At 40.5% G+C, this 22651-nt stretch overlaps 1 protein-coding gene across 2 annotated transcripts in view; it reads left to right on the top strand.

Annotated features, from left to right (window-relative positions):
* The window catches only part of RYK (receptor like tyrosine kinase), a 51745-nt gene extending 29475 nt beyond the window's left edge, over positions 1-22270 (top strand). For both annotated transcript variants that reach the window (XM_057429036.1, XM_057429037.1), the window contains exons 10-15: positions 13902-13971; positions 16305-16437; positions 17897-18006; positions 19520-19679; positions 20304-20440; positions 21246-22270. In XM_057429036.1, coding sequence (XP_057285019.1) covers positions 13902-13971; positions 16305-16437; positions 17897-18006; positions 19520-19679; positions 20304-20440; positions 21246-21357 — 722 coding nt within the window. In that variant the 3' untranslated portion in view covers positions 21358-22270. The remainder of the gene's footprint in view (positions 1-13901; positions 13972-16304; positions 16438-17896; positions 18007-19519; positions 19680-20303; positions 20441-21245) is intronic.
* The last annotated feature ends 381 nt before the right edge of the window (positions 22271-22651 follow it).

Genomic DNA, 22651 nt, shown 5'->3' on the forward strand with positions numbered 1-22651 from the left:
AACCTCCTATAGTTGGTGTGTTTCTCACACAGTCAGATGCTTGTGATAATAATAAAAGAAAGCTTATTTGGAGAGCCACTTAGAAAAATATTTGTGTTCACTTTAAGGGGAGGAGTTTCTTGAAGTCAACCTCATTTGGAATAAAAGTAGCTAAAGAAGAGGTTCTTAGTTCTTGAAACAATGTGAAGTGGCAGTTTTTGTGATGGATGCTGTTGCAGTGACAGGACAAGGGGGAATGGCTTTAAACTGACAGAGGATAGAGTTAGATCAGATACTGGGAAGAAGTTATTCCCTGTGAGGGTGGTGAGGCACTGGCACAGGTTGCCCAGAGAAGCTGTGGCTGCCCCATCCCTGGCAGTGTTCAAGGCCGGGTTGGATGGGCCTTGGAGCAGCCTGGTCTAGTGGAAGGTGTCACTGTCCTTGATGAACTTTAAGATCCCTTCCAACCCAGACCTTTCTGTGATTCTATGAACACAAGCAGTGTGAAATCGGCTTCCTTTCCTGCCTAACAAATCCTTACCTCTGAATCAGTGTGGTATGGCTGAACTGTAAGGTGGGATGGGTACCAGCAGGGAAGTATTGCTTAATGGGCAGCAGGAGGGTAAACTGTGAGTAAATCTGTCTCAGCATTGAGTCAGACAGCAGAACTTGCTCTGTCCTCTGCAGCAACTGTTTGTATTTCTCCTGATGCGACTCATGGAAGGCTGGATAGTGGGGATTTGCCAATGTCACATTTTCTGTTCTTGTCTCTTGCATGTCCTCATGGGCATTCCTATAATCAGAGTGTCAGTTACTCTTGTAGTCACAAGATGCTTCCATTATTTCTTCAGGAGTGCCTCTAAGGTGGTATACTTTCACTCTGTAGCACTTTTCCTCCCTGTAAAGTCCAGAGAGGATTTCTGAAGAGTAGATATGCTGCCCCTTTGGAAGATGTTGGTAAGATGCCATTTAGGATGTTGGTGGTAGTTAGAACTGTGTCTACTGAAGTTGTCATATCTTTAACAAAAGTAATAGTCCTCTTATATAAAGGCAAGTATTTTCCTGTAGTGACTTCCAGCAAGAAGCAAAGGAGTGTCCCCTATTTAAAGAAATAAAAAAAGTATGGATCTTTTCAGTGTTTTGGGAACTTTTCCTGAGTTCTGCCCTCTTCTATTGTCCCTTCCTGCCAAACATTTCTGACTATTATTTTTCTGTAATATAGTTTCCAAAAAAGTTAGCCCCTAATTCTTAGACTGAGCATGGTGCTTCTCTGTGTTTGATGAGGCAGTCTGATGTGGAGCATCATTCACGAGCATCACCTTAATCTGTGATCCCCTTCACTGTGTTATTTGGTTGTTCTCTGTCCTTATTCAGAGTCAACAAATACTACAGCTCTTGTGAGCCCCAAACCTGTTTTGAGCTAGGGCAGTTTAACATCTCTACAGCACCACTCAAGTCTGATTACTTTTTATAGCATTGGATTAAATGACAAGATTTGTGAGAGCATCTTAATTTAGCTGCCTCTCATCGCTATTTATCTTATTACTTTACCAAAATGGGACTTCCAATTCACACTTAACACCATATTTTTCCCTTACAGTGACTTGTATCTTTGACACAGCACATGTCCTGATTTCAATAGCCCTTCCTTTTGCAGTGAAAGATTTTCTGGCTGCGGTGAACTGGAGCATGGTCTTCAGGGAGTAATGGTATTCACATAATTGTTGTCTGTAGGGAATTTGTCAGTTCTAAAAACGATCTATATGGGCAAAGTTTATAATAAATTTTGCTGATACTTGTCTGTGAAACAATACTGTTTTGGGCAGCACAACGTTGCTAGGAAAATAACTATAAACATCCCCACTTTCCTTATAGCAGCTCATTTGTGATGCTAATATTAAGCAGCTTTGTCTTCATACCCTGGCTGTGATAGTTGTGTGTGCAGCTGGGTCATGTAATAACTTGGGAATCTGATCTGCTTATGGAAAAAAAAAAAAGTAAAAATGCTCTCTTAACCAGACTTTTTCCTTGATCTCATTCATTCTGTGACCACACACACACTGCTGTTTTGGCACAAACACAGGAGTAGGGCAGGACCACAAAAGTGAGAAGATGGGTATGAGAACTATTAAACTGACTTAAGTATCTCTGTTGCTGAAGGCAAGAAAGGAGCCTGAGGGTCATGGAAAAGAAACAAGGAAAAAAGCCTTTGTGTAGCCAAGTGCTCCAAAACTGTCTTGTTTTACCGAGTGGTGCACTGTGGATTAAGTCCAGTGCTACCCCAAATAACCCGAATTAATGGGGAAGGGGCTGGATCTTCTGGAAGATGTGAACTGAAAGTCTGTCAGCCTTTCTCTGTGCCAGAGGAGTTCCACCTGTGGATAATTTCCATGGCCCTCTTCTGGATGTGCTCCAGCAGCTCAGTGTTTTACTTATGCTGGGGGCCCCAGAGCTCGATGCAGAACTTCAGGTGAGGTCCCACAAGGGCAGAGTAGAGGTGGAGAATCGCCTTCCTCAACCTTGGAATTTGGTGTAGGCATGACCTTTGGTGCAGTTGTCTACTGTGTCACTGGATATAAGTGACACCTTCACCCCTGCAGAATAACTCCAGTGTACTGGCATGCAAGAGGCTTTGTGTTAGGTGTTACCGTTTGAAGCTATATTGATCCCAGTAAATTGTGTAGAGTGGTAAAGGTAATGGAGTAAGTCCGCTTTAACCACTGGTCATGCCCAGGGAAGCTCAACAATTAGTGTAGATGGGACTGGAAGGCTTTCTTGTGCTATGGGCAGCCCATGTATGTTGGCTTTTAGGAGAAGACTTCTGATGTACTAGGAAAGGTGTCAAAGAAGGATATTGTACCGTTAAAGTGATGGTTTCTGAATAATGCTCATTAGGAGAACCTGTGAAAAAAGGTCATGCCATAGATAGAGCAGCAGGTTCCTGTCATAATGGATCTCTTTTTCTGTTCCTCCTTCATTTGTTAGTGTGTTACAGGATCCATAATCTTTCAAGATGGGTTATTTCCAGTATTGTGGACAAAGAAGAATGCACTGTCAGTTTTCTCATTTCGTATCCAAGGAAAGAAGAATGATGTGGCTGACATGCTCATCAGACAATAGTTAGATCTGTATTTCCCACTCTTAAGATGAGTCCTCAGTTGGCTTCTTTCCTATCTCCTTTTCCCCAAGTGTATCAAAAAGCAAGAACAATTGACTAGTTGTGGCAGTAGCTGCAGCAGCCTTTCCCGCTTTTCTTCACTTATGTTTTCTAGCACCATGGTAAGGTGTTGAGCATTACTGTAAACCAGAAGAGTGCAAACTGAAATCAAGTAGCCTTGATTTTTCTGAACTTGGTACGTATTCTCCCATTAGAAGTGATCTGCTTTTAAAGGAATCAGTAATACATAAAAACTGAGAAAGCCTGGATCTGCCTCCCTTTGTCCTGGGAAACTTTTAAGTCGAAGAGGCCACTTGGAGAGTGAGACAGCTGCTTTTGAAATCTGTCACATCTTTTATTATAAAAATACAGTATGAAGGCAGAATTCATCCCTGAGTGCCAGAAGTTCACTCCAGATCCCTTAGAGTTTTTCTTCCACCTAACTGTAGTGTGCTCTAGAGAAGAGTTGCAACACGCACGCCCTGGGTAGTGACAAAGCTTCTACCTGTGTTTTCATGACATACATTAATTTATAATAGGGTTTTTTTAATGCTATATCATCTAACACTTTAGAGTGTGTCTGGATGCCTGAGTCTTCCATTATGTGCAGCGTTCTGTGCCAAGGAGGAGAGCTCAAAAGAAAAAAATGGGTATCAGTTGGCAAAATTAGAGGTAGCTTTCTGGAAGGTCTGATAACTTTGGGAGTACAAAGATCACAAGCTGTAAGCAAAAGGTATGACTTGTTCATACTTTCACTGGAGCCTTCATGTTGTCTGTCCCGTTGTTCTTTCCTATTTGCAGTTTACAGTTTCACTGTGCATTAATTTGCTAGTTGTCATCATAGAAGTTTTAGCTTCTTTTACATTTAGACTTTTCTATGGATAATTTGCTTTTGTTCTTTCTTTAAATGGACATTTGTGAAGATGGAGGTTGTATGTCTTATTACCAGTAAGAAAAAGAATCTGTTAACCTCTACTGTATTTGAGTATTGAAATTTGTGGATCAACACAACCTGAATAAGTTCTTTGTTAGAAAGATGAAAAACTTCGCTGGCATTTGCTGTCTTCATTGTGTTTCTTGCTCTACAGTAGAATTGTTTTATGAGGTTGTAATGCTTGACTTTGTAATAGGAGGTTTCCAATTACTCTTAATTTTTGGAAGTGTCTTAGTTGGCATGTTTCTCAAAAGCTGGCATTGCATCTCTTGCCAGTGATTAACAGATCTCTTCTGCCTTTATATGGCATGAAACAGACTTTCTTGTGAATCTTATAGTTCATCTTATGTCAGAAGAGGAAGACAACACAGTTTTCACCATTGATTTAAAGAACACATTGTTAAATGGTGTTTTTCCTGTGAATGAGAAAATTCTTTGTAGAACAAATGGAATTGTATTATTCCAGGAACATATGAAGTGAGTTTGAGTGGTGCAGAACCCTGACTCATTTAATACATTCTAGCCAAGGTACACTTTTGTTAAAAACAACTGCTTGTGCTCTTCCAGATAACTCAACTGCTTCCACTTCATTTTCTAGCCACTTAAAGCTATTCTTATATACAAGAAAAGAGTGTTTGAAAACAAACTACCCATGATAAGCCCTGGAAACAAAGTCATAGTATGAGTGTGCCTAACTCTTTAAGACTTTATTGTTTTACCGCCTTAACAAAGATTTGTTCATGCCGTCATAGGTCACTGAAGGACTCTTTCAGCATTCTTGGCTACCTGCAACATTATACTTTTAAAAAACTTTCATTGTTAATCTAGTTCAGAGGAGATGCTCAAAGTGCCCCCATAGAGTCAGTACAGATCATGATGCTGTAATGGAAGTTTTGGGGAAGGACCTTACCCATGAATTCATCTGGTACAGCTAAGGACTGCAACTGCCTTTGGAGTATTTGTAGTACACAAGAGTTTTCTATTATGACACAAAACCTGCACTTTGCAGTTCAAGTTGGTTGTTGAATTATAAATGTGAGGAAACCTGTTAGATGTTAAATGTTGTATGTTAGAACAAGTGGAACTTAACTGACCATAGTGTTTAAGTCTGTTACTGCTCAGTGATGTCCATTTTGGCCTGCTTATGACCTAGCTGAAGGCAAGTTGGTGACCCTTTATGACTTCTCCAGTAAGTTAGGAGGTGTAGAAATAGAGATCCTGAGAACTTTGTCTATGCAAAGCAAGGGGAAAGCAATCCTTAAGTGACATGAGTTAGTATAACCTTTGTGTTAAACTAAGTTGAAGGGTTTCTTGTTCATAATAGACATAATCAATAGTATACCACAACCTCAAGCATACACAGTTGTACCCAAGGTACCATTCTTGAATTGCATTGCATTTTCTGTTCTGAGTGGTACATTCTTAAAATCCCTGCCTTGTGAAAACATATTATTTTAAGTTCCTGCCTTAAATATACAGTATTTAAGTTAATTGTTAAAAGTATTTAACCTTCCAAAATCAGAGTATGGGATCCTGTTTCTATAGAAGAAAGTTTCTAACAACAAAAAAAAAATAAATTGAGAAAAGAGTTGCTTCTAGTCGGAACTAAATTCTCAAGAGTCTTTGTAAAGGAAGATACTTGAATTTAAAGAATTAGGGAAAAGTAGCAAATTCCTGAATATAATCTTAAAAATGCCCTGTATTTGTCGTGTAATCCCAATTCACTACAAAAAAACCCAGAGACCTAAAATAGTACAAAATACACCAAAAAAAAAAAATTGAGTGGCAGCTCTGAGGTTGGTGTCCAAAGTACTGTACTTCTTAACTTAAAGATTTGCTATTCCATATGCTTCTGCAGGGTGAAAAAAATCATAATCTCTAGTACAATTTAATATACATCCAGTTAAAATCACTACTTGTATGTCAGTGTTATCTGCTGCCCTTTAGCATTTAATAGACTTCGAAACATCAAATCAGTTATGTCTCTGTTCCCCAGTTTCACTTAACGTTGGCTTAAGCTTTCAGCTTCATTTGAAGTTAAATGGATTACTGAACAAAGAGCCTTTTACTTGTTGCTATTTTCTGCAGCTGCTTGGGCTCTGGTATTATTGTTATGAAGGGGAATAGTAAATCATTCTTCTCTCTGCACTTCTCTGTGGTTTAAAATAGTGTGTGTATTTGTAATATAGGAAAACCAAAACAGCATTCCCTGTTTTAGCAGTGTCATGGTGAATCACTTGCAGAACTTACTAAAATTAGGCTTGGAAAACTGTGAACTGCATTGCTTTGGAAAGTAAGCTTGTATGGTTGTGATGTGGAAACAAACATTTCAAGATAAATACCCTTGATACCAAGATGAGAGGAGAAATCTTGCTCTATTGAAATTTGAACAAGAGGAGGCATCGTGTCCCATGATGTAACCTCCTTATGTTGTTATTTGTGTCTGTATGTCTTTACGTACTAGAGATTTGGGTTCTGTAGGATGCATGGCAGTCTTGTAGACCAGATGGATGTTGATGTGTGAGAGTATAGCTGTTACCTGAATGCCTCTGTAAGCATCTGGACTTGCATGTGCAGTAGATATGCCAAATAGCAGCAAGGTGTTTTTCCTTCACTTCTATGGCAGGCAGAAAGCCATCAGATTAACACTGGCTTCCATGGTAACTTGTCACTGTCAGACTGTTAGGGCCTCTTGAATTTATAAAGCATAAATATTTGTGTTTGCTTTTTTTTCTACCTATGAAAAAGCAGATTGGATCATGACTACTTGCATTCCTTAAGCAGTTCATCTTTCTGTTGAAGGAACGTTCTGAAAACGACTGCTAGCAGCATTAAAAAAACAGAAGCAAACTCAGGATAGTCTGAGTGTTGAAGTTTGTCCAGAAGCCAGACTTACGTAGAAGGATTAAAGCAGGATTCAGGCGTGCATTCCCTTTGAACTGGGATTGAATTCTGCCTTGGGAGAAATTTTACATAATTAATTGCTGTGCAGAAGGAGCAGTAATTAAAAAGGATGTGTTGATACTAGGAACCTTTCTTAACTGAAGCTGAACGTTTAGGGCAGTTCCAGTACTGATTCTCAACTCCTGTGGACACAGTCTGTGACCATTGTGCCTGCCTACATGCTTTTCACCCTTCAGTGACCTGAGCTTGTGAACTTTGTCACTGTATATTTGGAAAAGCCCGCAGGTCTGAAAGATAGTAAGGGTAATAAAAGCTTTGTGAAAACAGGTGGCTGTATAGAACACGGATGGTATAAGTGTTCTGATGTTGAGGAGTATTAGCTTTCAGTTTGAGACAGAAGGAAGCATGCACATGAACAAGACTTTACAAATGGTCCAAAGGTGAGAGAAGCTTCAGGTAAAATATCTTTTTAAATATTGTGGTCAGAAAATGCGCTTATCAGAAGTCTTGGGCTTCCTGGCTGTAGTGTTTGCAGAGCTGCTTCTGACGGGAGTGCTGAAAGAAATTGTTCTGTGTTACTGCCCACATAACCCTTGGTTATATTGCTTTTAAGATTGTCTTCTCCCTGAAGAAAGAGATTTCAGTGACCATGCGATGGTCTGAAGTCTTTAAGCTGTAATGCTGTGCTTTGCTATTTTGAGATTCTAGGAGGTCTGATGTTAAATGGTATTCTTGAAAGCCATCCAGTTCATCAGGTAACCCACTGCATAGCCAGGTAATTGCTGCTTTTCATCTCTGGTAGGTAATTTGAGGTGTGGAGTGAGTCTTTTCTGATACACTACCACCTAGTGAATGCAGAGCTGGATGCTCTGCAGTTGTTATCAGTGCCCAGTCTTGGAGGAAGCAAATTGCTGTAATGTCAATGTCATTGCAAAACTTCAGAGAGATGTTTTTCCACATGGGTGTTACAATGATTCATGTGACTGACTGATGATGAACAAAGATTTTAAAATGCAGTTTTGCAGATGGGCTTGGAGAAGTTGGTAAAATTCGACTGGGTGCTCTTTCTCCCCATGAACCAGGAAGGGCCTCAGCACGTAGAACACTTGCCAGAATTGTGTGGAGAGATTAACCTCTTAAAGTAGTGCCAAGAGCCCTGTTGTGCCTGGCTCTATACATATAACAGAATATCATGAGATAAACTTGCAGCTATATTAAAGCGTCTTGAAATGCTTTATCTTGCTCTGCGCCTTCGGGTATGCTTTCTCAGCCAGGCTCTTGGCACAGGAAGGGTAAAATCAAGCGCTTTAAAGCATCTTCCTAGTTCCAGAATGCATTTACGTCTATATCAGATAGTCTTGTTTTTAGGCACCTTCCAAAAGTTGGATCTTTTTGGTCCAAGTTGAGCATCTAGGATTCATACTGGGTATTAAATCCTTCTCTTAACTCGTGTGACCTGAAGCGTCTGCTATTGAGTTGCTGAGGTGTTTGTATGTGATATCCTTGTGAAAATAAAATAGATGATGCTCTTTCAGGGCTAAGAAGCACTGACCTGGCTACATCTTATGATCAGCAGGCTTCAATTGCATGAATTGTTAAGCACTGACATACTCTTAATCACGAATAGTGTTTCTATCTCAGAGGGAAGTTTAACTTTTTTTTAAGGCTTTGAAGAAGTTGTGTAGCAAGCCCTTGTTGCCTTGCCCTGGAGTGTTTGACTTAAACTCAGGGCTGTTTCCTGATGCACAGATTTAATATATGGAGACTGTGGCCTACTCAGTCATGGTTTTAAGTTGTTACTCTAATTTAAGAGATTTCTGGCCCTCTGGCAGACTTTTCCCCTCCTCTTTAGCTGTATGTGCCGCTGTGTTCATATCAAATGACTTCATGGGTACAGAAAAAAGGAGCCACAGAAGCCTGTGGGCAATCTCATGTTTGATAGGATCAGTCCCCAGGTTTTGGTTTGTGTGGCTACACAAACAACTCTGTGAATAAAAGGTCCACGTGTGTGTGCTTACATGTAATGCTTAGAGATTTGATACGCATTTTTGGTACAGAATTGCACTTTGGCCCAGGCAAATCTCTAGGATTCACCTTAGTGTGTCCTTGTAAAACTGCCTTGAGAAATCATGGTAGTCAGGTGAAGTTCCCGATGACTGGAAAAAGGGAAATATAACCCCCATTTTCAAGAAGGGGAAAATGGATGACCCGGGGAATTACAGACCAGTCAGTCTCACCTCTGTGCCTGGCAAAATCTTGGAGCAGATTCTCCTGGAAGGCATGCTAAGGCACATGAAAAACAACAAGGTGCTTGGTGACAGCCAGCATGGCTTCACTAAGGGGAAATCCTGCCTGACCAATTTGGTGGCCTTCTACAATGGGGCTACGGAACTGATGGACAGGGGTAGAGCAGTTGATGTCATCTACCTGGACTTGTGCAAAGCATTCGACACTGTTCCACATGACATCCTTGTCTCTAAATTGGAGAGACATCAATTTGATGGATGGACCACTCGGTGGATAAAGAACTGGCTGGATGGCCGCACACAAAGAGTTGTGGTCAATGGCTCAATGCCCAGCTGGAGACCAGTAATGAGTGATGTCCCTCAGAGATCGGTGTTGGGACCGCTCTTTTCAACATCTTTGTCGTTGACATGGACAGTGGGATTGAGTGCACCCTCAGCGAGTTTGCCGATGACACCAAGCTGTGTGGTTCGGTTCATACGCTGGAGGGAAGGAATGCCATCCAGAGGGACCTTGACACAATTGTGAGGTGGGCTGATGCCAACCTCATGAAGTTTAACCATGCCAACTGCAAGGTCCTGCACCTGGGTCGGGGCAATCCCAGGCACAACTACAGGTTGGGCAAAGAAGAGATTCAGAGCAGCCCTGTGGAGAAGGACTTGGGAGTGTTGGTTGATGAGAAAATGAACATGAGCCGGCAGTGTGCGCTTGCAGCCCAGAAAGCCAACCGTATCCTGGGCTGCATCAAAAGGAGGGTAACCAGCAGGTCGAAGGAGGTGATCCTGCCCCTCTACTCTGCTCTTGTGAGACCTCACCTGGAGTATTGTGTGCAGTTCTGGTGTCCTCAACATAAAAAGGACATGGAACTGTTGGAACAAGTCCAGAGAAGGGCCATGAGGATGATCAGGGGACTGGAGCACCTCCCGTATGAAGACAGGCTGAGGAAGTTGGGGCTGTTCAGCCTGGAGAAGAGAAGGCTGCGTGGAGACCTCATAGCAGCTCTCCAGTCTCTGGAGGGGGCCTATAGGGATGCTGGGGAGGGACTCTTCATTAGAGACTGTAGTGACAGGACAAGGGGTAACGGATTAAAACTTAAACAGGGGAAGTTTAGATTGGGTATAAGAAGGAAATTCTTTCCTGTTAGGGTGATGAGGCACTGGAATAGGTTGTCCAGGGAGGTTGTGAATGCTCCGTCCCTGGCCGTGTTCAAGACCAGGTTGGACGAGGCCTTGGATGATATGGTTTAGCGTAAGGTGTCCCCGCCCACGCCAGGGGGGCTGGAACTAGATGATCTTAAGGTCCTTTCCAACCCTAACGATTCTGTGATTCTATGAAACAAGCTGGAGTTGTCCATGGCTGAGCTCTGTATGAAAAGCCAGAAGTGCTTCAGATTTTCTGGATCGCTTTTAAGGGTTTTCAGTGCAAGATGGTCAGATGCACAAGGTCTTCCACAACAAAATGTGTCATTACCAAAATCGTCTTCTTCCTTATCCATGAAGACTCATCTGTTGAATGCTCAAAGTGCTTACAATGTATTAAATGTGGCAGAGTTTAAATGTTTTTCTTGTATAACTAAAGAAAATGTCCTTAAAAAGCTTAATTGCAATTGGGACTATTGCAGTAGCATTATTTGGGTGGGATTTTACACCCTTTTGACTAGAATCACTCAGAGTAGTGATTTATAGTCTGTTTCAAATTGTATCTAGTACAAAACCACAATAATCAAATTGCGTGGCGGTTCTAAATTGGCACTGGTCTAAGCTGGAGGAGTATTAAACTTGTACTGCTATTGTTTGTTCTGAGTGTGTTGAATTTGTTGGTGTTCTGTAAGTTTTTTCTATACAGAAAACAAGGAAATAATATTGATAAGAGAGCACAATACGGATGCTGGGACTGTTTCAGTAGATAAGATTTAGATTTCCGTATATACTTGAATGGGAGTTAGTTGTCGTTTTGGGTGCTCAACAGCTACAGTGTACTGTCAGCAAGCTGAAAGAACATGAAATGTAACAGTGTCCTGCTGAAAAACACCCTGTGTGGTGGAAAGGGAAAGGCGTCAGTGAGTTTTGTCTCTTAGTGTTAGCATGAGGAGATGATAGGTGCATTGTCTGAACCGGATGAACTTGTTCTGTAGATTTTAAAGCCAGTCTTAAATAATCTCTAATTTAGAGCTTCAAATTAGTGCATGGTGGCTCTTATAATTAAAAGCAAACCAGTTAAGCAAGCAGAGAGTCAAAAAGTGTATAAGTTAACTGGCTTAAACTCACGCCCAGTAATCTCTTTCTTCCCTTTGTCATATGCTGGGTTGAAGAGATTTGTGGCCTTTGAGTTCCAGTAATTAATGCACTTCAACCTGAAGCTGTGTACTAGTAGCCTTCTGGCAGTTCCTCTAACTTCTTATAGTATGCTGCTACACCTCTATTTGTTAATGCTTTTTGCCCTGTATCATATTTGGATGATTCAGCCATTTATAGAGTCACAGACTGGTTAGAGTTGGAAGGGACTTTAAAGGTCATCCAGTTCCAACCCCTTGCCTCAGGCAGGGACACCTTCCACTAGATCAGGTTCTTCCAAGCTCTGTCCAGGCTGGCCTTGAACACTGCCAGGAATGGGGCAGCCACAGCTTCTCTCAGCACCCTGTACCAGTGTCTCACCCCTCTCACGGCGAAGAATTTTTTCCCAATACCTAACCTAAATCTCATGCCTCTATAACCTAATTTTAATATAGTATCTTGGGTTTTTTTGTTTGTTTACAAGCCTTTTGAAGTCTCTCTCCTACATGTCAAATTCATCACATAGAAAACACTTCAGTACTCTTGCTGCACGGTAGGTAGGACCTGACCTTTCTCATGCTTCTGTGTGTTTGAGTGCAAACTAGAGGCTTCAACTGACCATTACTTACATGTCTCCAGCAGTGCAAGAACCTGTTCATACTGTCCCCCCATATGTAACTTGTTATCAAATACAAAGAAATGCACTGTCTTGATGTGTCCCATAATACACCACAGCTGTAATTGTTACTGATCTAATGGTACCTTTGTGTCTGGACTTCTCTAGAGTGCTGTGGTTTGGCTTTTGGTGGTCTCAGTGCTTCCAGCCTGCACAGGGTCCAGGCAGTGATACTCTTTAGGGCTTTCCAAGCACTTTCAGGCTTCAGTGCCTCTGGCCTGGGACTTGTATCTGCATTTATAACCTCATCATCTTCTTCCTTAGTGCCTGTATGCTTTTGGGAAGGCATGCCTCCTTCTTAATCTCTCCTGAGCCAATCTGGTAAAGCAGCCTTTGAAGTAGCTTGCCTTGGGATACCATTCCTTTCCCTGACTTAGGGGAACTTTCTCAATCCAGCTGATATTATGTGGCTTGCTGGTTCTTGAGTTGCACGATTTCTGATGAACCCTTCTTAGACAGGAGCTGTGTTGTGTCTGGAGCTGTCTCCATTTCCAGCAGGTCTGGAAAGCTAAATGCCAATTTGTGTGCCAGTTACGGTTACAGCCTAACTACAGCCTATCCATTTAGCTTGCTATTGCCATGAGGGGGAAGCCGTGCTTCTCTCTGGGCTTCGTGCTTACTTTATGCTCATCTGCACTGACCACATTCGCCACTCAACTCAGCCAAAAGCCATCCTTTTTTTTTTTTTTTCAGGGTTAAAGTGCAGTTAGGAAAGGGTATCAGGGCTGGTGCTGGTAGGAGGGTACGACTATGAGGAAGGGAAAAGAGCAGATGAGTTCTCTCTTCTTCTTCCTCCCAGGTCAATAAAATGTTCGTTTGACTCATCTGTAATATGTAAATTCATCCTAATTCAGCAAGGAAAACTGATTGGCCCTAGATGGGCTCTCTCCTGTGCCAGCTTGCTGCCTATGCACACTGATGCTAGTTCTAGCATGAAGGAGGGACAGAAAATGCAGCCAGGTATGAGGAGGGTGGGATTGCCAGAGCTCTGATTTACATCCCATTAAGATTCCCTGAGGGGAGAAAAAGACAACCAAAACAAACCACAAAAATATTTGTGGGGAAGGGGCTACAGGCAATACTTCTGCTTCTGTCCAGTAGATGTTCTGATTGCTGAGGGCTACTGAGGTTACAACATGCTTGAATTCTAGTTGGCAGCAGTGGTTTTTATGTTTTTTGAAAGGTGGGGAAGAGAACAGCAAGGTTAGCAAGAGTCAGGTGCTTAAAGTAGAGAGCAAATAAATAAGTATATCTAGAAATAAATGGTCTCCATCAATGTGGCACTAAACTGCAGAAGCCTATGCTGGTAATTCAACAGCACAGTGAAGCGGTGTCTTCTGAGTACATCTGTGGCTTAGGGAAACTTGTGGCATGCTCCCCTTCTTCCAGCAGCACCAGCCCCGTGTGCAGGATATGACCATGCTGCCTAGAGGAGGCAGTTCATGCCTGCCCAGAAGCTGTCAGGAAGTGGCAAAAATACTGTCTGTCAGCACCTGGAGTGTTTGATTTCCTTTTTCAGCTCTACCCCATTTGTTTAAGCAGAAATATGCCCTAGAACTTGGCTTGCTAGTTTGTTTTTTTTTTTTTAAATTCCATTTTACAAAAGTAGGCAAACAAGTTCTGTTTGTGCTCAAATGACCTCAACTGACTTGTAAATCTGGACTAAATATCAGTATGTTGTTTTGTTCCCAAAGTTATATCTATGGTTCCTTTATTTTTATTTCTTTTTATTAGATCAGGCTTCAGAGGTACAGGTGACAATGATGCTGACTGAAAGCTGTAAACTCAGAGGACTTCATCACAGGTAAGCTATTAGTGTTTCTAAACAAAACTGTATCTATGTGAGCTGAAAATACTTTTGCTTAATGTACCCTAGGGGAGAGGAAACTACTCTTTTTTTTTTTTTTTTTTTCCTTCCAGAATTAGGCAATGTTTTGTATGTTTCAGATTTTTAAGCCAAAAAGAGCTAAAACTGTATTTGCGTCACTTTAAAATACTGAATTCTTGAAGCACTTCTTATTGCAGAAAGTGCTTATAAGCTTTTTTCTTAGCTGCATGGTCTGTAGCAGTGTATGGGGAAATGGGGAAAGTCTTTAGTGTTTCAAACCTCTCAGTAAAATATGGGTAGTTACTCCTTTTATATATCCTTAGTTTTTACAGAAAAACATGTTGCAGGCACATGTTGGTTTCTGCTGTTTCTTGCACAAGCCTAGTTGTTAAAAGTGGTGGATCTTCATGATGATACCTTCCAATACCTAAGGGGCCGGCTTGATCTGAAGAGGGACTCTTGACAAGGGCCTGTGGTGACAGGACAAGGGGGAATGGCTTTAAACTGACAGAGGATAGAATTAGATTAATACTAGGAAGAAGCTCTTCACTATGAGGGTGGTGAGACACTGGTCCAGGATGCCCAGAGAAGCTGTGGCTGCCCCATCCCTGGCAGTGTTCAAGGCCAGGTTGAACGGGGCTTGCAGCAACCTGGTCTAGTGGAAGGTGTCCCTTCCTGTGTCAGGGGATTGGAACTGGATGAGCTTTAAGGCTCTTTCCAACCCAAACCAGTCTATGATAAGAGTAAGTAAATGTGCAGGTTGATTGTCAGTTTAGCTAATTTACTACTCTGGTTTGTATTGTTCATAATTTTCTGCATGACACAGAAAATTACTGTGTTTAGATACTGTCCCACCTGGACACAAGGAAATGCTTTTTTTGGACTCTTGCATGTGTGTTGTCCTAGTATGGCATTGTAGCATCACTGATGGGATGTGTTCTGGAAGAATTAATGACATGTTTTTTGGGGGGTGATGGCTTAAGTTTTTTAAATTGAGTCCTCAAACAGCTTGAATTAGGGGCAGTTTTGCAGCTTGGATTAAAGGCTGAGATTGACTTTAAGGATCTTCATTACTGGCAAGGGTGCAGATAAGAAGAAACCCACACTCACTGTCAATTTTCTTAGACCTTTAATTTATCTTTTTTTTTTTTTTATTGGTACTGTGAAGGAAATTAGAATATTTCATGCACAATGATTAATTCTATAGTACATGTAGAAGTTCCTTTTTTAAGAGGTGTTCTCCTTAAGGCCTTACCTAAAATGAAGGTTATGTTAAGAGGAGTAGCAGGCTCTTGGGGAAACATACATTAAATTGAAACAAAATTAAACACCCCCCTCTCATAGCTCAAAATCAGCTGCTATCCTCCCTTTTACAAGTCCAGCTCTTTAAAAAGTCCAAAAAGCTTTTCTTCTGTACACTGCCTATAGAGCTGGGACCTTTATCTTGATCAAAGGTAGATGGTATGTAGAGTGCATGGGTGTGACACCTGCCTATCAGACATCTTCAAGTAAGAACAGGAGATTTCCCAATTCCCTTTGAAAAATAACTTTTGGAGACTTACTGTTTTCAGGAGAAGATACAACTTTTTTTAAAAACCTTTTGTGGAAAATTGGAACTATATATGGTTTGCTTCAGGTGTCTACCAATTGATATGTTGAAACTATAATAAGATATTTAGAAACAATGCAGCATAGGGGTTATCTGAGCCAGAAGGAGTGCTTTAAAGTGAGTCAGTGGGGGATGTGTCAGTGCTAGGCTTATGGTTGTACTGGATGATCTTAAAGGTCTTTTCCAACCTGAATGATTCTATGATTCTGAAACACCCATGTTAAAACTCCTGAGGTACTTCTGCATTTAGAGTGCAGTTTAATGCTTAGTTAATTGAAAACTACATTTATCTGTTCTGGCATTTTGAGGTGGATCAAACATGGTGGTTTTGACTTCGTTTTTTTTTTAAACCACTGTATTGGAGCTATATGTTCTTGTATCTGTGGCTGCATTTATACTTCAAAGCTGAGGATATATCGCTTCTTAATATAAACTATAACCTGTATTAACAGAAACTTATTTCAGCCCTTTTGGACCAAGACTTTTGGGGAGTTCTTCCTGATGGGAAAATACTCATATAATCTTATTAAATAAATTATCAAGGGCTTCAGTTATTTGGAGATCTTGTCCTCTGCAATTCATAATGCAAGATTAAATGCTTTTCTTCAGTGTTGAGTTGTTTTCACTGTGTTTAGGGATCACGAGATTTTTCTCAAATTTCAGTTTCATGAACTTGGGAATTTCTCTGCCTGCCTTCCAGGAATCTGCTGCCCATCACTCATGTCTGTATAGAAGAGGGAGAGAAACCAATGGTGCTGCTGCCATACATGAACTGGGGGAACCTTAAACTATTTTTGAGACAGTGCAAGCTGGTAGAGGCCAACAATCCTCAGGTACAATCTGAAATCTGTGACTTCTTGCCTGTTACACTTGGACTTATATTGTCATCAGTGTATGACAAAAAATAGTTGTAGTATTCACTTATTAGCTGGTGACAATGAGAGAATTGACAAGTGGGTTCCCCAGCAAGTGTTTGTCTTGATTTATACAAGGAAAACATTCTTGGCTGTGTTTATCACGGATGTTCAGAGAGCATGAAGCTGAGGTAAACTCTGGTTTGGGAAGTGCCTGGTGTATCAACCCATCTTAAAAAAATAAATTAAAAGATGTATATGGTTGTGGGTTTAAGTTAGAATGCCCGGGGGAAATGGTGTATGGGGAAATACGAGATTTACTGATTTTATTTTTGATGTAATTAATAGATTATCCCTTTAATTACTGTAGTTCTTGATTTCATAGTAAGCGTAAAGCACTTCTGTGCTGCTGTAGATTTGTTAATAAGTAAAGTAATTGGATTTAGTTAACTACATGGTAAAGGAAGCAATCTGCTGGTTTTACTGCTGTGTGTGCTCTTCAGCATTCGTAATTTTACTGTGTTTCAGTGGAACCTGTTGAATACATTTCATGAGAAGTGAGAAAATATTCTTGGATGAGAACGTATTTTGCTTATCTTTAATAGTCTGAATAAGTGATGTATGTGTAATCCCTCTTGTTAGAATTATCTTGTCTTCAACTTCAGCTTGGTTTGGCTTGTCTTTAGACTGAATCAAGCACAAAATGAAATCTTGTTTCCTGAGGTCAGCATTTGTCCCTGTTATGTACCAGATTTCAAAGTAGCAAGGGCCACCTACCTCTGTTAATCTGCAAAGTGTGATAAGGTGCTAGATTCTTTCAACTTGGATTTTACTTGTTTTGCTGCTTAATCCAAGTTATAAATCCATATGCAATGCACTGCTATCCCTTTCCAAGAATTTCAGCAGAAATTGTATTTAAAATCTATATTCTGTCAAACAGGAGTTGTCTTTTAGCAAGTAGGTAAGACTGTACTTAACTATAAAATAATGTGACATTTGGTGTCTTATTTTAAGAAGAAACTTTTTGACAAATACCTAAAGCAAACTCCTTGAGTTTTCAGCAGTGATGCATAGCTTCTGTTCTTATAAAACTGTTCATGCAGAAGCCAGCTTATTATTGTTTTAATTTAGCATTTGGTTTATTTTGATCCCAGTCTTGCAACCTCAGTGTGTACATCTGCGTACTGAAGTTCTGAAACACTGTAGAAATGGAAAAAGAAGTCCAGGGTGTAAATATGTGCAAAGGTTTAATTTATATAGGACTGTGAAGTTGTAAAAGTAGATGGAGCAACAGTCTTTGATACTTGTTTTCAGCAGTAGATATTGACTGTTGCTTGTGCTGTTAAAGGTGTGGGGAAGAGTCAGGGGCACTAGAATACAACAAAAAACACTTAGGGGGCACTGGCCTAACAGTGATGGTTGTTCTCTGCTTTTGCAGGCAATATCCCAGCAGGATCTTGTACATATGGCTATTCAGATTGCCTGTGGAATGAGTTATTTGGCCAGACGGGAGGTCATTCACAGGGACCTGGCTGCTAGAAACTGTGTGTAAGTACTCAGTGAGTTAGAGTCATTTTGCAGACAATGTTATGTCAGTAGCTAGAGCCCACGGAAGTAAAGTTAGAACTAAGGTCCCTTCCAATCCAAACCATTCTGTGATGGCTTTCTTCAATTGACTTGATTCTCTGCTTCACAATATGCAACTGTTCAGGTTTTCCAACTTTTGGGCAAATAGTTCTGTTAGTGAAATTGTTTTCCTCCAACCATGAGGTGAACCAGAAATTGTGATTTTCAAGGAAGCAGAGCAACCTCATCTTAAATACTTTTGCTAGTTTTTGTCTATCACTTTTTCAAAGGCTTGAAAAATATTAAAGCTTCCCTTAAGCTTTAATAAAAACTTGGAATATCTTTGGCAGTTTATCAATGGATAGATTTTTGTATGAAGTTGCTTTTCTTCTTTTTTTTTTCTCTTTTCCTTAAAGAATGGCTTAATGGCTTTGATAATTTGCAGATTTCTTAGTTGTCAGATGATGAACAGATAGGGATGTGCTTCATAATGGTAGGAATGACATGCCAGGAGTTTTGAGATAATCTTCTGACTGGACTATGCTCAAAATGTAGAGACTGAGGTGTTTGGTGGCTTTCAGCTAAACCAATCACTTGGAGACTGCCAGTTGTGCTCATTCTTCATCTGCTTTAATACCTAATAAAGAGAAACAGAAAATTAGCATTCTGCCTAAAGTTCACTGAACTGAAAATATCACAGAGGGCAGTTAGTCCCTGAGCATAATTTCACGATACCTGCAAATAAGGTAATAATTCAAATCATAATACAGTTACTTTTCAGAATTAAAGATACCCCCTCTTCCTCCTGGCTACACACTGATCAGTTAATGAGGTAGTAATGAAAGAAAAGGACAAAGAAGCAACCTCAGGTTTATACCTCAGGGTTGTGTACAAATTGTCAGTGATGCACCTTCTAATGAGGTAACTGAACTACTGATGAATATAGTCTTTAACCTGGAATTGCCTATTAGAGGTGATTTTGAGATTTGATGAGCTCTGCTTTACCATAAACAAGCTTTCAGGCCACAAATCATCTCAGTTGCTTTACCAAGATATTACTAGATCTTATTTTTCTTAAATCTGTGGCTCTTTATTGGTACAGAGGTACTATAGCTGAAATTTAATTGATTTGAAAGAGGATCTCCAAGTGAGCAGGAATAATTTTAGGGAGTTGTTTGTTTGCTTTAACTGTGGGTGTTGTTTTGTTTTTCTTTTCACTTGTAAATGTTTGATTTTTATGTCATCTAAGACTGCTAATTTTTTTTTTTAGTGCTTATCTGTTAATGCAGGATAAATATGTTCTTTGATAATGTTTGATTACCATAGAATAAGTGTGTCTTGCTCTAGAAGAATGCTAGTCCTTTGAAGTGTTGATAGTATGATTAGTGTTCCCCAATTAAATCCCAAGTCTGAAACTGAAGACTGAGCATAAATATTTTCTGTAAAACTCTAATGCCAAGTTTGCTAACTATTTCTTTTTTTTTTTTTAAATTAGCATTGATGACGCACTTCAGGTTAAGATTACAGACAATGCTCTCTCTCGAGATCTATTTCCTATGGACTACCATTGCCTGGGAGATAATGAAAACAGGCCAGTTCGATGGATGGCTCTTGAAAGCCTGGTTAACAATGAATTTTCCAGTGCTAGTGATGTGGTAAGTGTTTGGGAGTTTATTTTTGCTTGGTTGTTTATTTTTTTGCTCCCTCTTACACTTTGTAAATACATTTTCTTGACATTCTTCCCCTTTTTCAGCTGTACTGAATCGACAACAGTGATTTGCCCAGAACAGCATCTATACACCTGCTTCCTACATTTGCTGTTCGTAGCAGATAGTTCAAAGGTCAAGCAGGCCCTTCTTGCATGGCAGAATATTCCCTTTTACCCTGTTTTCCTTGGTAGTATTAGCAGGAAAGGCAGTTAAATTCAGGAAGTAGTCTGTTTTGGGACTTGTCTGCTATTTGAATTAACGTGGTCTAGAGTCCACAACAGAGTATTTCAGTTGCAGTCTCACAGATAGAGAAATGAGAGGAAGAATTGCTTCCCTTGACCTAGTAGCTATACTCATGCTAACAAGGTGTCCCTGTCTGTGGGAAGGGGTTGGAAATAGATGAGCTTTTAAGGTCCCTTCCAACCCAAACCGTTCTGTGATTCAACAGTCCTTGGTAATGAAATCTTTATGTAAAGCTGTCTTGATTTGTATAGTCTTATTTATGACTGATTCTGGTGGAACACCAAAACTTGGCATGTTATGTTAATGCTCCATGCTATTTCTTCTTAGTGGGCCTTTGGAGTAACGCTGTGGGAGCTGATGACTTTAGGACAGACTCCATATGTTGATATCGACCCATTTGAGATGGCTGCGTATTTAAAGGATGGCTATCGAATAGCTCAGCCCATCAACTGCCCTGATGAACTGTAAGTCATCATGTTTTTGGAGGGAAGATAAAAAGTCTGTTTTGTAACTGTCATATTAAGCTAACCTTATCAATGACAGAGACGAGTTTGCCTTCCCCTGCCTTTTAGACAAACCCTCGTGCAAGTATTTGCATGGCATACATCAAGGAACTTGGGCTAAAATTAAATGCTTTTTGTTGGTGGTGTTGAGTTTCATTTAATCCTGACCCAACTCTTTTACTTACTGTGACACATGGGAGAAATGGGGTTGATCAGCAGGGTGGGCGGAGGGAGGCAAAGGGGCAGGGGTTTTTAGGGCTGCAGTGTAGGAAGCCACTAGGTAGAGGGAATCTCTGTTCTGTCAGCAGGACTGTGGAGAAGTACTGTGTTTATTGGTGTTAAATGGCAGTGCTTGAGGTGTTTTTTCATAATCCTAATGGTATAGGAGAATGCAGATGCACAGGTACTACCTTCGGCCTTGCATGTTCTTCCAAATCCCCTTCCTGTAAACCTACCACAGAAACACTTTAAACTTTGCTTTTACAATAGTTGAGCAATTTTCCATGAATTATGTATTTCTTCCTCATGGACTGCCTCTGATTTGTATCCTGTCCATGTACTTCCAGTCACAGCATGTTTATTGATCATTCCAGGTGTCTTTTTTTTCTGAAGCAGTTGTTCAGCATGGTGTATCAGAAGATACAGGTTCCTTTTCTGTCTCCATTCAGCAGGGTTTTCAGTGGCAAATGCTGTTTTTCACATTCAGGTCGGGACAGTAGTCACCTGCCTTACATTCTCATATCTTCTGTTTGTCTTTGCCATGCAGGTTTGCTGTGATGGCCTGCTGTTGGGCCCTAGATCCTGAAGAAAGACCCAAGTTTCAGCAGCTGGTGCAATGTCTAACTGAATTTCATGCAGCATTGGGAGCCTACGTCTGAAACTGCAGAAGAAGATTCAATTCACTGACTGGGAGAAGGCATGGCATACATCTGCAGCTCCATGCATCACTCGGACTCACACACGTGATGTGTATAAAGCAACACTAAAGGAAGAAAGCACTTCTTCCAAAACACTGTGCCTTAGAATGCCTTAGTAGTCTGAAGTTTTTTTATAAGACCTCTTGATGTTGAATATTTTATAGGTATCACTTTTGCTAAGTTAAATCGACACAGTTTTGTTTGCCATCAGGATTTTTAAAATGTAGTGATAGTGAATTTAAACACAAGATCGGGATGGACTTTGCACTCTTACAACAGACGTGATTATTTTTTGAAGGGTATATTGAACAGGTAGAAAAGTGAAGCATGGGAAATCAATGCAAAAAACACACTGCAGAAAACGTTCCCTGCTTCTTAAAAATGTTGAAACTGGATTTTTCTGACCAGCTCTAGTGTTTGTACTTGTATGTATCTGGAATAGCTTTTTAGTATCAACTTCTATTTTGAGACAACAGCACATTGTGGTTGGATCCACAAGCGGCATCTTACTTTATTAACCCATTCACAAATACTTTTTGGAAAAGCTGGTCTTCAGGATACAATATCTCCTTTTTAAAGCAGTAAATGATCATGTAAAAGTGATTCCAGTTTACCTCATACAAAGAGCAGTAAAGGAGGTGTAAAAATGTTGTCCCTCCTTTCAGATAAAAGGCTGATGTGATTTCTTTTTAGGATGATTTTATGTGCTAAATAGTGGCCTTCAGAGAAGCGCCAAAGCAGCCCTTGTGTGGTAGTCTTTCACCTCAGACTTCTGAATCGGAGTTTCTCTTGTTCAAAAAGGTACTGATTGTTTTTTATGGGCTTTTATGGCCTGAAATGGGCTTAAATATATAAATATATATTTGTAAAGACACTTGCAGAGTAAAGAATGTTTTTCTATTACATCTAATGTGAAAGATTGGTCCCTCACATTGCCCCGTGTGTTTGACTGTGTGGGGTGGTGTAGTGGTGGTGGTTGCACTGGAGTTGGCATGAAGTCAGGGTGGATTGCCTGCCTCCCTCCTTGCAGAACCTAGTCCCTGAGATTTAGTAGATTGTCCTGCAGCCTTCTTCAAGTATCCGTTCCACTCCAGGTTATTTCGAGTTGAATGTTACTTAGTAGGACTGAACAGGGAAAGTATGTGGTGGCCCATTGACTGGGCCTCAGGAATTTTAATATTCTATATATGTAACAAAGATATTTGTAGAATAACTTAGTGTTCCAAGTGAACTGTAGGTTGCATCCTCTACATGG

This window comes from Pezoporus wallicus, unplaced genomic scaffold (genome assembly GCF_028554395.1).
Source record: "Pezoporus wallicus isolate ANWC-B61680 ecotype Strahan unplaced genomic scaffold, APGP_CSIRO_Pwel_v1 contig_593, whole genome shotgun sequence".
Lineage (NCBI taxonomy): Eukaryota > Metazoa > Chordata > Aves > Psittaciformes > Psittacidae > Pezoporus > Pezoporus wallicus.